General features: G+C 61.5%; 1 protein-coding gene across 1 annotated transcript in view; it reads left to right on the plus strand.

The window, feature by feature from the left end:
• SCUBE3 (signal peptide, CUB domain and EGF like domain containing 3) overlaps positions 1-12,620 on the plus strand; it is a 36,631-nt gene extending 24,011 nt beyond the window's left edge. Inside the window, exons 8-23 of the mRNA XM_040616566.1 lie at positions 1,290-1,406; positions 3,019-3,141; positions 4,977-5,093; positions 6,244-6,366; positions 6,937-7,071; positions 7,384-7,476; positions 7,554-7,670; positions 7,753-7,914; positions 8,914-9,117; positions 9,222-9,383; positions 9,659-9,826; positions 9,918-10,079; positions 10,342-10,539; positions 11,006-11,158; positions 11,347-11,426; positions 11,585-12,620. Coding sequence (XP_040472500.1) covers positions 1,290-1,406; positions 3,019-3,141; positions 4,977-5,093; positions 6,244-6,366; positions 6,937-7,071; positions 7,384-7,476; positions 7,554-7,670; positions 7,753-7,914; positions 8,914-9,117; positions 9,222-9,383; positions 9,659-9,826; positions 9,918-10,079; positions 10,342-10,539; positions 11,006-11,158; positions 11,347-11,426; positions 11,585-11,734 — 2,264 coding nt within the window. The 3' untranslated portion in view covers positions 11,735-12,620. The remainder of the gene's footprint in view (positions 1-1,289; positions 1,407-3,018; positions 3,142-4,976; positions 5,094-6,243; positions 6,367-6,936; positions 7,072-7,383; positions 7,477-7,553; positions 7,671-7,752; positions 7,915-8,913; positions 9,118-9,221; positions 9,384-9,658; positions 9,827-9,917; positions 10,080-10,341; positions 10,540-11,005; positions 11,159-11,346; positions 11,427-11,584) is intronic.
• Positions 12,621-14,114: the final 1,494 nt, after the last annotated feature.

The raw sequence follows: 14,114 nt of genomic DNA on the forward strand, positions 1-14,114 counted from the left end.
TCCTACCAGCGACAGCTGACTTTGATAATACTGAAATAATTAGCATTTTTTTTTAAATTGGATTTTTTTTCCACTGATGCTGCCTGCCTCTGTGTGTGTGTGTTCTAATTATATGAAGCGTCTCCCAAATTAGCCCGCGACGCTGGACCAGCCGGCGTGCCCGAGCAGCGAGTGATGGTTAGGCACACCCGTGGCTTTGTGGCATGGTGGTGGCAGTGGCAGTGAGGGGGCTGGGACCCCCCTGGGACCCCCCCCACCATCCCGCTGGGGCAGTGGGGCTGCGCACCTGCATCCCTGGGGAGCCGCAGCCTGGGCACCCTGGGTGAGCCTGGCTCTGGCTGCTTTTTGCACAGCAGGTGCTGTGATTTTGTCACTTGGAAATGCAGTTCTCCTGGTTGGAGCTGGCAAAGCCAGACCCCAGCAGACCCTGGTTTTGGGGGAAGCACAGCCCTGATGCCAGTGTGAAGGCTGAGTGTGGCAGGATTAATCTCATGGAGCCGCTTTTTCCCTCTGTCAGCTGAAAAGCCAACGTGTTTCAGGAGCACAGAGCTTCCACCGAACCTCTGCTTTTCCCAGTGAGCGTTGGCCATTTTGCAACTGGCAGCAGCTCTGCCTGCACACCCCTGCCTGCATCCCGACCCCATCCTCCCCAGGACGGCCGGGTGCCACTCTGCTTCCTGCCTGCAGTTAATAAAGCATCCTCTAACGGGAGGGGACAGAGCTGTCCCCAAACCTCTGTCTGCCTTGAGTGCAGATACCCAGTGTATCAGAGCAGGTTGTGGGAAGGCAGGAGGATTGCACAGCGGTTTGGATGGGGAACCAGGAAATCTGGGTGCTTTTTCCTGCCTTAGTGCTGCCTGCAACCTGAGCTGAATCACAGGTGCCCTTATTTCACCTCCAAAATCCCCGGGGAGCAGCACCCAGATGTGGCAGGATGGGAAGGCGACGAGTGCCGGATCAGCTGCAGAGGCAGAAGATGCTGTGGGATTGCCAAGCGTTAATGCCTTGCCCCCTGGCCCTCGTGCTCTGTATTTTTTTTGTATTAATTCTGTATTAATTTGGGGGCTCTGTGGCCTCATTACTGCTGCGTGAAAAGCCCAGGGTGATTTCGGTGGGTTCTGCAGAGAGGTTTGCACCCGCTGCCTCTCCCAGGCTGCAGTGTGAGGACATCTGGGTGGCAGGGGGACGTATGGGTGGCATGGGGACATCTGGGTGGCGTGGCACACACCCACCCAGCCTTTTAAACGCCAGTCCTTCACCCTGGCTTGCTTTCTTCCCTCTCCTTGCAGAGACATGTGCTGTGAACAACGGGGGCTGTGACAGCAAGTGTCATGACGCGGCCACAGGTGTGCACTGCAGCTGCCCCATGGGCTTCATGCTCCAGCCCGACAGGAAGACTTGCAAAGGTGGGTGAGTGTGAGCGGGGCCGGGGTGCTCGCTGCTCACCTTTGGGTGCCTCAGACTCCGCCTTGTGCCCTCGGTGCCCTTAGGAAAGGCTCAATTTTAGCTCTGCTCGATTTGCCTGAGGCATTTGCTTGTTTGGTGTTTGCATCTGTGGGGTGGGGATAGGGATCGCCCCCAGGAGCAGAGACTCAGCCACCTTGCTAAAGGCACCCTGCTCAGCCCTGCTGCCCCAGGAAGCCTCTGGGGAGGAGGAAAGGGGGGGTCAGGTCATGTAGGAGGCAATGGCATGACATTTGTGCAGCTGGAGGGTCCTGTTCCACCTCACTCCACCCCACTGCCTCAGTTTCCCCATGGGTGCAGGAAACCCACGCTGCTCTGGGCGTCTGAGATGCATGGCTCCCTCTGCAGTCACTCAGCCGGGTCCAGGCACTGTGTCTCATTTGATGGAGGACACCACAGGATGCCATGTGTACCAACATCCCCATCCACCTGTCCCTGCAAGGGGAAGTGGTGAGGCTGGCTACTCCAGCCACCCCAAACCTGCCCCCCCCTCCCCGGGCAAGGGGACACTGTGACCCCGGGGCCAGCCAGTGCCTGCGTTGTGTCTTTTGGCAGCTCTGGGAACTTGACCCCAGTTGAAAGGAAAGCCCATGCCGCTGCCGGCTGCCTGTCTACCTGCTGACTGCTTCCAGAAACCCCCTGCCCCCTGTCCCCTGTTATTTTATCAGAGCACACCCCAACCCCCACCCCTCTTCTCCAATTCTGCAGTTTCCAGGAACATGCAATAACCCGGAGCCACGTCCCCTGTGTCTGGGGGTTTTATTACGGCTGCGGGCTGCTTTACAGCTCACTCCCTCGCAGTCATAAAAAGAAAACCCCAGCCCCAGCGATGCAGAGCTGCCGCCCCAGCGCTGGCGGCTGGGGGATGGAGGGACAGGGAAGGCGGCTGCCTCTTCCTGGTCTCCTTCCATTTTACAGGTCGTTTCCTAGCAGTAAATTTTGTGATTAGTCAAAAAAGGAAAAAATCTAACCAAAACCCCAAGTTCCAGCCTCTTGCCAGGTTGTTGGGGCTCTTTGCAGTTATTGTGCGTTGTCATTTTTAGCTTTGTTTATGGCAGGAAGGAGATGGCAAGCAGAGGGGTGAGGGCTGAAAAGTATTTATTTTGTCAAGCGGCTGTTTTTGAAGGAGGGGGTTTCGCCTCCTGACTTGCTCTTTCTTCCTGCTGCTCCTGGTCCCCAAAAGTAGCCCCCAGCCCAAACCTGTGACTCTGCAGACTCTGATCTGGTGCTTTCCCCCAGTTGCGAGGCTTTTTTGGAGACCCTGGCTCCCAGCTCTGCCCTGGGGGGGTGCCAAGACCTGCAGAAATAAAAAATTTTGCACAACTTCCAAAGGGAGCTGATCCCAGGAGCCCTGGCACTCCCCAGTGTCATGCATGGGCTCCCCAAATGCACCCAGATAAAACCAGCAGCCACTTTCCCCTGGTGACCATCAGAGCCCAAAGGCTTTGCTCTGTTTGCCAGCTCTGGGTGGGGATGGGGTCCAGAGGGGAGGACCCCGCTCTCCCAGCTGAGCGTTTCAGGCGGAATGTGACCCATGTCCCCTGTCCCCAACAGACATCGACGAGTGCCGGCTCAACAACGGCGGCTGCGACCACATCTGCAGGAACACGGTGGGCAGCTTCGAGTGCAGCTGCAAGAAGGGCTACAAGCTGCTTATCAACGAGAGGAACTGCCAAGGTAAGGGCCAGCGGGACCCTAGCACCCCGCCCTGCCCGGGGATGTCACCTCTCCCTGCCTGGGGATGTCACCTCTCCCTGCCCTCCAGCATCTCTCAGCCCTCCCATGCTGCTGCTGGAGGAGTGTGGGCCCGTTACTCATTCCTCTTTGCTTTCCTCTGGACTGTGTACGTCCCTCAGGGGATTAGCCTTGGATTTGGGTTCTGGTCTGGGGCGTAGCCCTTTGATCTGCAGAGCTGGGCTGCCGCCCCAGCCCTGCTCCCGAGCTGGGGATTTCTGGGCTCTTCTCGCAGCAGAGTTAAAGGCAGCAGTGAGGCAGATGCCAGGTGAAATCCTCTGGCCTCACTCAGGGCTGGGATGATGGTCGTGATGTTCCCTGAAGCCCCGTGGGCTGGGATGCAGCTCTGCCCGAGCGCGGGGAGCATCCCTGCCAGCAGCCCTGGCAGCGAGCGTGCCCCAAGCACAGGACCATGGGCTCCGCTCTGGAGCACCCATGCCAGGGGACTGGGGACCCCAGCAGCACCCCACGTGTTCTGGGAGGGCACCCTGAGCTCAGCACCCACCCTGGCACCTTTGGGCTTCTCCCAAGCTGCTCTTCTTTATTGCACAAAATTTTTGCTAGCGATCCCACAGCAGCACAACCGTACCTCCCTGCTAAAGCACACATGCTGACGCACCGGCTGCTGCCTTCCCTCTCGAGAGGCTGCCGTTCTCCTGGGATGGGTGATGGGAAGCGCAGTGGGACATGTCCTGCCTTGCCTCTGTGCTTCCGCCAGCTGCCCTGCGGCACGGGCTGGATCGTGCCCTGCTCGGGGACGTGCCATTTTTGCAAGCCATCAAGGCAGAGCAAGGGTTTCAGTAGCTTTTGCACTGGGATTCCTCCTTCCCCCATCTGTTGGAGGGCAGGAGTTGGGGGGAAGATGCATCTTGCTCACTCCAGGAGGAGCTGGCTGCTCCGTGCTGCTCCTTCCATCTTTTTCTCCCCATCCTGACATCCTCCTACACATCCCACAGAAACCCAGCATGTTTAAACAACCCAGCAGGTCACTGGACTGTGCCGGCGGGAGCATGGGGCTCTGCCCCCCCACCCATGGCCAAGGCCAGCAGAGTGGTTGTGCGTGAGCCCAAGCATTGCCTCCTGAAAGCACACGGCCGGGGAAGGAGGGGGCTGGCGTGCTCCAGGGCTGTGACCGCTTTCATCTCCATCCAGGTTCTGCGCTCTTGGGAGTTTGACGTGAACGTGGCAATTAACTTAATTAAGCCAATGAAATGATGCTCAAACCCGGCGGGTTGGGTTCACCCGCTCAGCCAGGCCTCCCTGCCCTGGCGAGGTGCCCTGCGGGGCAGAGCAGACATCGCTGGCACTGTCCCCAGGGCAGGACCTGCCCGCACAGCATCCCTCCTTGGCACCAGGCAGGGCCCTGGCTGGGCAGCAGCTGGAGGCTCTGGCAGCTGCCCCGTGCCAAGGATGCAGTGCTGGCCCCGTTTGGCTCATTTGAGGTGCAGGGGGTTTGCAGGAGCTAGGGGGAAGGGGGGCTGGTGGGGCAGGGGGCTTCTGCACCCATGTAGCAGCAGCTAGAGCAGGCGAGGAAGGAGCTTGGAGGCCAGCAGGGTGGGAGTGCAGGGTCCCTGAATGTCCCGGCGCTGGACCCACAGAGCATCCTAGTGTTGGATCCCCAAAGCAATCTGGTGCTGGATCCCTGGAGCATCCCAGTGCAGGACCCCACAGCATCCCAGTGCAGCCCCTAGCTTGCTGCAGGAAGGGAGAGAGCCCTTGTGCCTGGGACTGCCCTTCTGCCGTGCTGGCCCTCACCCCCCACTTTGCCTTCCCTCCAGACATCGACGAGTGCTCCTTCGACCGGACCTGCGACCACCTCTGCATCAACACCCCCGGCAGCTTCCAGTGCCTCTGCAACAAGGGCTACACACTGTACGGGCTCACCCACTGCGGAGGTAGGGCTGGCTGGGCGCTGGCAGGAGGAACACATCACCCCACCGGGTTCAGGTCCTGGGGAGGCACACGGGGCACCCAGGCATGGGGCAGCCCCATGGCATGGGGGACCCCCGGGGATGCCGCTCGCCCCAAGGGCCAGCGGGAAGGGTCGGTTCCCCACATACCCTGAGCTGGAGCCAGGCAGGGAGGGGGCTCGCAGCCAGACGCTGGTGTCTGCAACTTCAAACGGAGCGACAGGAACAATTTGCGACTTGTCTGCAGCGGGAGAGAGGGAGAAATCCCCAGCCTTTTTGGCAGGGAGCTGGGACGGGGTGGGAAGGGGAACATCAAAAGGGTTTGACTTAAGTTTCACAAGGCAGATAGCTCCCAAGGGCGGGGGCGTGCGGCACCCCGGGAAGCGGGGAGGCAGATGAAACACACTTTGGGGGTGTTGCTGGAGCGTGTCGTGGCAGCGGTGCCATCAGCCCGGGGAGATGGCAGCACAAGGCTGGGTGCTCCGGCATCGCCTGGCTGGTGAGGGCAGGTGACCCTCCTTGTGCTCCCGGAGTGAGCCAGCATGTCCCCTGGGATGCTCTCAGTGTGACCCCGCAGCTGCGGGATTGCTGGCTCCCACCGATGCTCCCACCGAGGGGGACCTGTGCAGGGAGGGCGCTTTGGGGGGCAGCTCCATCCCTGGCTGCTCCCCACCTCCGCCCCTGCTTCATGGCAGACCTGGAGAATCACCCCCTGTTTTGGGCCGGGGCGGGGGGTCCCCGCTGCGGGGAGAGAGGCCGGGCTGCCAAGCAGCTGCCTTTTGAATCTGCTAAGTGCTTCCATGTCGGCTGGGCTCCGTCTGCTGCCCCCCGCAGCTCCCCAGCCCGCCGCAGGGCCAGGCTGGGCTCAGCCTGGGTGGGCTGCACCCGTCACCACCTGGCCCTTAGGGACACCAGGGTCGGGGTGTCCCTTGTCCCCATGCGGCTGGCGTGGCTGCAGGGAGGAGGCACGGCTGGAAGCGCCCTGCCGTGTGCGTCCCCATCTCCAGCTGGGCACGGCTCCTGCAATTTATCCATCCAAAATCACAGCCCTGAGACAAGGCAGCGATTCGGTGTTACAGCTGGGGGGGGGGTCCTGTTGCCCCTTGCCCACCGCCTTCTCCTGTTTTCCCTGCAGACATTGACGAATGCAGCATCAACCGGGGGGGCTGCAAATTCGGCTGCATCAACACACCCGGCAGCTACCAGTGTACCTGTCCCGCCGGCTGCAAGCTGCACTGGAACAAAAAGGACTGTATAGGTACATCAGGGAGGGGGATGCTGCCGATGCCCTGTGGCTGTCACTTGGGGCTGTTGGGATTAAGGTCAGGGTGGGGGGAGCACGGGGGTTTGGGGTGTCCTGGTGAAGGGATGCTCCGGGCTGGGCTGCTTTTGGCTGGGGCCCCCTGTCCATCTCACATGGGTCTGGATGGGGTGTACCATGAGGTGTTGCCCTGCTCCTTCTGCCCTCGGTCATCTCATTGCTTTTTTGACCATGCTTGGAGCTGGCTGGGAGCTTTTGCACCAGCAAATGTCCCTAAAGGAGTTGTCTTCATGGCCCTGGCCATGCCCTGGTACCTGACTGGCTCCCCCTTGTCAGAGACAGGCTGCCCCTGCAGAAAAATTGAAACTCCACCAGTCACATCTCACATGTCCAAAGGAGGAGGGGGGAGTGTTGTGCCGCTGGTCTGGGGTCCCCATGCCGCACTCTGGCACCCTCTCCTCCCCGGTGAATCCCCCTGCCACCTGGGAGGGCACAGGGCTCCCTTGTGGGTCCCTTGTGGGTCTCTGGGCTGTGCCAGCCACGGGCGTCCCTGCTTGTCGTCACCAGCCGGCGCATGTCCCTCAGAGCTGGTGAAATGCCTGCCAGGTTCGGTGCCACCACGAGCCACCCTCACCTGCAACAAGACAGGCAAGAAGGACAGCTGTGCCCTCACGTGCGCCTCCAAGGCTCGCTTTCTGCCAGGTACTGGCACCGCTGCCACCGCCGGCACACGCAGGGGTCCCCCCGTTTCCCTGCGTGGCCCAAACTGGGAGGGGAGAGGAGTGGCTGCAAAGGCAGGGTGCAGAGCACCCAAGTAGTGACCGGGGTGAGCGAGGGAGGTGGGTGCTTGCGGAGGGGGCTCATTGCTGGGTGTAGATCTGTGGGATGGGTCCCTGGTGCTGGGCATCATCCCTTCATGGCACAGCTGTGCCTCTCTGCATCACCCCGGCAGAGCATCGCGGGGACCGGGCGGCCGCTCCAGCATCCCCCAGCTCCCATTCCTCCTTCCCACAGAGTCCGACAGCAGCTACACGGTGAGCTGTGGGACCCCCGTCCTGCGGCAGGGTGGCCAGCAGAGACCTGCCAACAGCAGCCAGCAGTGCCTCGGTAAGGGGGCTCCCAGGGTGCCTGCGGTCACCCCCTGCCCCGCGCCGGCGTTGTTGAGCACCCGCCTTTTCTTTTAGAGACTGTCGCTGCACCAATCAAGCAAAAGGCTTCCTTCAAGATCAAGGATGCCAAGTGCCACCTGCACCCACGGGCCAAGGGCAAGCAGGACGAGGCCGGCAAGGCTGGGGCACAAGGTGAGGTGTGACGGCGGGGGGGTGGCAGGGGTGCCCGTGCCCCCCGGAGGGATGGGGTGCTGACTTGTCCCCCCGCACGCAGGCGGTTCGGCACCTTGCTCCGACTGCCAGGTGGCTTTCGTCAACCTCAAGTGTGACTCATCCAAGAAGGGGAAGGGCCGCCGGGCTCGCAACTCCTCCAACAAGGAGGTGACACGCATCACGCTGGAGTTCGAGGCGGAGATCAAGCCAGAGGAGATCACAGGTGGGCACGGCACTGGCTTGGCCTGTCTCAGGTGCAGGGGGGGGGGGGAGCAGGGGGACTGTGGTGGGACCAGAGGGGTGGGGGTGGGGGACTAGGGTGACAGTGAGGGGACCAGGGGGACAGTGGTGGGACCAAGAGGATGGTGGTGGACCAGAGGGACGGAGGGGACAACTAGGGTGACAATGAGGGGACCAAGGGGATGGGGGAGAGGACACCAGGTGGACAGTGGGGGGACCAGGGGGATGGTGGGGGAACCAGGGGGACAGTGATCAGACTAGGGGGACAGTGGTGGGACCAGAGGGATGGGGGGAGGACTAGGGTGACAGTGAGGGGACCAGGGGGATGGTGGTGGGCTGGAGGGATGGAGGGGACAGCTAGGGTGATAATGAGGGGACCATGGGGATGGTGGGGGGACCAAGGGGACAGTGGGGGAACCAGAGCGATGCTACAGGGATGGTGGTGGGACCAGGGGGACATTGAGGGGACCATGGGGATGGTGGAGGGGACAGTGATCAGACCAGGGGGACAGTGGTGGGACCAGGGGTATTTGGGGAGGACTAGGGTGACAGTGAGGGGACTAGGGGGATGGTGGTGGGACCAGGGGGATGGTGGTGGACCAGAGGGACAGGGGGTACAGCTAGGGTGATAATGAGGGGACCATGGGGATTGTGGGGGGAACCAGGGGGACAGTGGGGGAACCAGAGCGATGCTACGGGGACTGTGGGGGGACTAGGAGGACGCGGGGGGGACCAGGAGATGGTAGAAGGACTGTGGGGGGGACCAGGAGGATGGTGGGGGACCAGGGGGATGGTGGGGGGACCAGGAGGACAGTGCCATCCCCAAGCAGCAAGAAGAGCCAAACCAGTCCTCATCCCACACCAGACTGGGACACAATGGGCAGCCCTTGCAACTGAGCCTTTGGGAGATAGTTTTAACCCTGCTGGGTTTCCCTTTTCCCCCTCTTTCCCCCGGCACCCCCATTGCCCCCTGCACCCCCAGCCAGCTGCAACCTGCAGTGCCTGCGACAGAGAGTGGAGAAGAAGCTCAAGTCGGCCATCAAAGCCCTGAAGAAGTCCATCAACCAGGAGCGGTTCCTGCTGCGCTTCGCGGGGATGGAGTACGAGGTGGCGAGGAAGCTGAGCGTGGCCCTGGAGCGGCAGGAGAGCTGCGGGCCGGGCCAGCAGCGCCTGGGCGCCAAGTGTGGTAAGGAGCGTCGGGGGGTGCCTGAGCTGGGGGACCCGCCGCGTCCCCCCCCCGGTGGTGACAGCCCCTCCGCTGCCTGGCTGATGTCCTCCCCTGGCTCTCAGTTAGCTGCTCGCAGGGAACGTATTACCACGGCCAGACGGAGCAGTGTGTCCCCTGCCCCCCCGGCACCTACCAGGAGAAGGAAGGGCAGCTCTCCTGCGACCTGTGTCCCCGCGGTGATGCTTTTGGACCGGTGGGAGCCACCAACATCACCGGCTGCACGGGTGAGGGGGGCACGGAGCGGGGCTGGGAGGTACACGGGGGGTGGCCAGGGCTGCAGCCTCAACCATCAGCCACCTCCAGAGGAGGAGAAAGCCCTGAGCATCCCCAGGACCCCCAGAAGTTGCTGGTTTGGGCATTTATCGTTTAGAGGGGACCCCGGGAAGGGCAGCGCTGGCTCTGGATGCTGCCAGGGCTGGGTGGGGAGAGGAGCCGGGCGTGGAGCAGGAGACCCCTGGGCACACGGGATGCCAGGACCGAGCGATGCCTGTGCCCACAGGTCAGTGCCCCCCCGGCCAGCACTCAGCCGATGGCTTCAAGCCCTGCCAGCCGTGTCCCCGTGGGTCCTACCAGCCCGAGGTGGGGCGGGCGCTCTGCTTCCCCTGCGGCGGGGGGCTGACCACCCGCCACGAGGGAGCCCTCTCCTTCCAGGACTGCGACACCAAAGGTAGGTCAGAGCCGGTCCCCGGGGAGGGGGGCACCCCACCGGGCTGTGCCTGTGGCTGATGCAGCCCCCTTTGCTCTCTGATCCCCCCCAGTCCAGTGCTCACCCGGGCACTACTACAACACGAGCGTCCACCGCTGCATCCGCTGCGCCGTCGGCACCTACCAGCCTGATTTTCGGCAGAATTACTGCATCGCCTGCCCTGGCAACACCACCACCGACTTCGATGGCTCCACCTCTGTGTCCCAGTGCAAAAGTAGGCGAGCAGAGGGGTGACGGAAGGGGGGGGCAGGCACGCTGTGGATTGGGGTCCTTCCTCAAAAGCGTTTAAAAATCAATTAAAATAGAGTTTGGGGTCATTTCTGCGCTTTATGCATGCAGGCAGGCGTGGGGGGATGCATGGAGCGGTGCTAACAGAGCACTCCCCTCCCCCCCCCCCCGCCTCCCCAAGTAAAGCCCCCCCATCCCAGTGCCCACGCCACTGGTTCCCAGTTGAACTGTCTCTCCATGCCTTGCAGACCGGCAATGCGGGGGGGAGCTGGGCGAGTACACAGGCTACATCGAGTCCCCCAACTACCCGGGGAATTACCCCGCCAACGTTGAGTGCACCTGGAACATCAACCCGCCGCCCAAGCGCAAGATCCTCATCGTGGTGCCGGAAATCTTCCTCCCCTCCGAGGATGAGTGCGGCGACGTCTTGGTCATGCGGAAAAACTGTAGGTAACCAAGCGTGCTGCGGTGCTCAGGGGAGAAGCCCGGGGAGGAAAAGGCTGGGGTTTGGCAGAGCTGCCTCGTGCAAAGAGAAATCCACGTCCCCAGGCGGCAGGAGGGGATCTGGGGGAATTGGGTGAGCAGGGGGGACCGGCATCACCCTGCTGCCCTGCTGTCTTGCTGGATCAGGGGGATGTGCATGGGCTAAGTGTGGGCTGGGTTGCACACCCAGGTCTCAGCACTCCTTTTGGGGGGTAAAAAGACCCATTTGGAGCTTTCCCAGAGCAAGGGAGGAATAACAATATCCCTGGTATGTAACATGAGGGTTAGGAGGGGACTCAGCCTCGCCGGACACAGATAATCCCCATCCCTGGTGCCCCCCCTCGCCCTGAGCATTTAAGCCGAGTAAGGCTGGAGGTAGCTCTGCTGATGGGCATCCGGCATCACGCGTCCCCTCGCTGCACCCTGCAGCCTCCCCGTCCTCCATCACCACCTACGAGACGTGCCAGACCTACGAGAGGCCCATCGCCTTCACCGCCCGCTCTCGGAAACTGTGGATCAACTTCAAAACCAGCGAAGCCAACAGCGCCCGGGGCTTCCAGATCCCTTACGTCACCTACGACGGTGAGCACAGGGCGCAGGGGGACCCCATCCCAGCGTGCCAGTGCCCCCCTGCCTGGTTTGGTACCCGGGTCACCCCCAGTTCACACCTCCCATGTATTTGGGGGGAGCGGACTCAGGGATGGGGACCAGAGGTTTGGGGACAAGTGACAGCTCATGCCCTGACCGTGTGTTTTGGCTGGGTGTTGCAGAGGACTATGAGCAGCTGGTGGAGGACATCGTGCGGGACGGCAGGCTCTACGCCTCCGAAAACCACCAGGAGATCCTCAAGGTGAGTGTGTATCCCCCACGTCCTCGCTGCCTGGATCGCCGGGGGACGCTGGCACGCAGGAGCATCCTCCCCTCGGCTGTGCCCCTGTGCCCTCCCTGCGCTTGTGGCTCCGTTTGGGGTGGGATGGTGACCCTGCCTCCGGCTTGGCTTCCCTGCAGGACAAGAAGCTCATCAAAGCTTTCTTCGACGTGCTGGCGCACCCCCAGAACTACTTCAAGTACACGGAGAAACACAAGGAGATGCTGCCCCGCTCCTTCATCAAGCTCCTCCGCTCCAAAGTCTCCAGCTTCCTCCGGCCTTACAAATAGCCCCCCGCACCCCCGCCGCCAAGGAAACCCTCTTCTCCCTTCCTTCTCCTTTCCAATTTTCTCCTTCCTCCGCTCGGCTCCAGCAGGACCACCGCCTCTCACCCTGCAGAATGTCCCCCCACGATTTCTCCGCTGCTCCCCGCAGAGCCAAGCCCCCATCCCGGAGGGGATGCTCCGGTCTCATCCAGCTGCCGGCGAAGCCACTTCTCTCTTCCAAAGCAGCTTCTTCATTTTAGGAAACCAAAGCACCGGTCCTTTCGCCGTCCTCTGTCCTCCCTTTGGATTCCTTTACGCCAGGTCTGTCCCCGTTCTACCGGCAGCCCGGGACGTCGGGGGGGGTCACCGTCCTTCCAGCCCCCACAGCTGGCGCCGGCTGCAGCCCCACCGAGCCCTTTCGCCGAGGAGTGCAGGAAGGTAACGCCACATTTATCGCAGCGCCTGGGTCGTGGGTATCGGCATCAGAGATCAGGGGAAAAGATTGTTCAAAAGCCTACTTGATTCAAAAGCAAATTTAAAGGAGAGATCGGCAAAGCACGCCAGCGAACAGCAACCGTGGTGGCTCCAGTGGCCGTCCCGCCGGAGAGCCGCGCTGGCGCTGGGAGGAAAGCACAGCCAAGCCACATTCCCGGAGAACAATGTCTGGCTGCACGGGAGAAAACAGGGAGCAAAGGAGAAGGACTTTCAGCCGGGTTCATTTTTATTTTTTTTCTCCCCCCGCCCCACTCCAGACACTTGTGCCAAGAAACCAGACTTTCTTACAAGCTCTGCCAAAGAGTAACTCAGAAAAGCAAGCTTTGTGAAGAGCAGGAGTAAATGTTTGTGCACTAGGATATCCTCCTTTCTACCTTTTCATATGTATTAAGTGCAATCATTTGAGTCTTCTTTATATTATTTAGAGGGAAGTTTTTTTGGTTTTTTGTTTGTTTTGGTTTTTTTCTACTAGAAACGACGATATTTATACCTGCCTGAGAAATGAGAATGTGCGTCTGTAACAAAAACCCCCACCCACCCAAAGTGACCCCAGCCCTGGGCTGCCGCTGACCGGCGGGATGGCGTTTTCAGGCCTTGCAACCTTTTCTGCTGCATTTGTCCCCGATAAAACCCCCTGTTTGGGGAGGGAGACGGTGCCTCTCCAGCTCGGCATGTGATGGATGGGGTGTTTTTGCGGGGGGGTCTGAGCATCCCGGTGTGCCAGCGGAGGAGCTGGAACCGCCGGAGTGGCTGCGTGCTGTCGGGATGCCCCGTTTGTGGGTGCAAACCTCGGCCCTGTCACCTGCTTGTCACAAACTGTTTTGCTTCCCTGCAGGGGCTCAGGGACAAGCTGAGACCTGGGGGAGACGGGGGGCAGGTCCTGAGGCAGGGTCCCAGGGGGCAGCCTGGGAGGAGATGGGACCTGCCCCTCCGCTCAGCCCCAAACTTTCTCCCCCAGGCGTGGAGAGCCCTGGGGGGGCAGCCATCCCCCCTCAGCTCTTCCCCGTCCCTTTGGCTCCATCCCTCCACGCATGCCCATCCTGCTGGGGTGCTGCCGGAGCCCCTCCCCGGGGAGTGGGATGCGGATCCTGGGGGACCCCGTCCTGCCACCGCCCCTTCACTGCCACCTGCCCTTCCCAGCTTCGCAGGCAGGCACGGCTGGGGACAGTGGCCAGGTCGATGTCACCGACGGGTTTGTCCCCCAGCATCTTCACTTGGCTGGACAGGACCCCTGGGGACAGGCGACTGCTGCCACCGGTCATCCCTCTTCCTCCTCCCTTTCCAGCCCCGCCACCAGCTCTCGGCTGTCACCTCCCCATGCTTCATCCCCATCTTCATCCTCCCAAAGAGCCAGGGCTAAATGTGGTCGCCTTGCCTACGGCCTTCCTCTTGGCAGATCCCCTCCCATCCCTGTCACCGCTCGACCTTCACTGTCCCTTTGACCACATCTGGGCCGAGCCCTGCTCTTAACGAACCAATAATTTATTGCTCTGCACGTCCCACCAGGTCTGTCCTTGCCGAAACCGGGAGGCAGCTGCCAGCGCCCGCGTTTTCCCTCCTCCGTCCGTGCTGCTCCAGCACCCCGGGAGCTGGTGCTGGGCTCCGTGAGGGGCTGCGGGCTGGGTGAGCGCTGGCACAGGGGGCTGAGGTTTGTCCCCAAGATGCGTCGGTTGGAAAAGTCTGTCCTGATTCATCCCAGCTGTGGATTTACCCCTCCTGCTGCCCGGCTCCCAGCCTGTTTGGAAGCTCGACATCTGCGGGCTGAGCTGTTTGTCACTTGGTTGGTGTCTGAAAGCAGCTGCTTTGATGCACAAAAGCTGTTGTAGGGATTTGGGGGGGGGGGAGTTTATTGCTCTGGGGCAGTCGCAGCAGAGCAGTGACCGTTGAAAGGGTCTTTCATATTTAGAAG

The sequence above is a fragment of the Falco naumanni genome, chromosome 17, assembly GCF_017639655.2.
Source record: "Falco naumanni isolate bFalNau1 chromosome 17, bFalNau1.pat, whole genome shotgun sequence".
NCBI lineage: Eukaryota > Metazoa > Chordata > Aves > Falconiformes > Falconidae > Falco > Falco naumanni.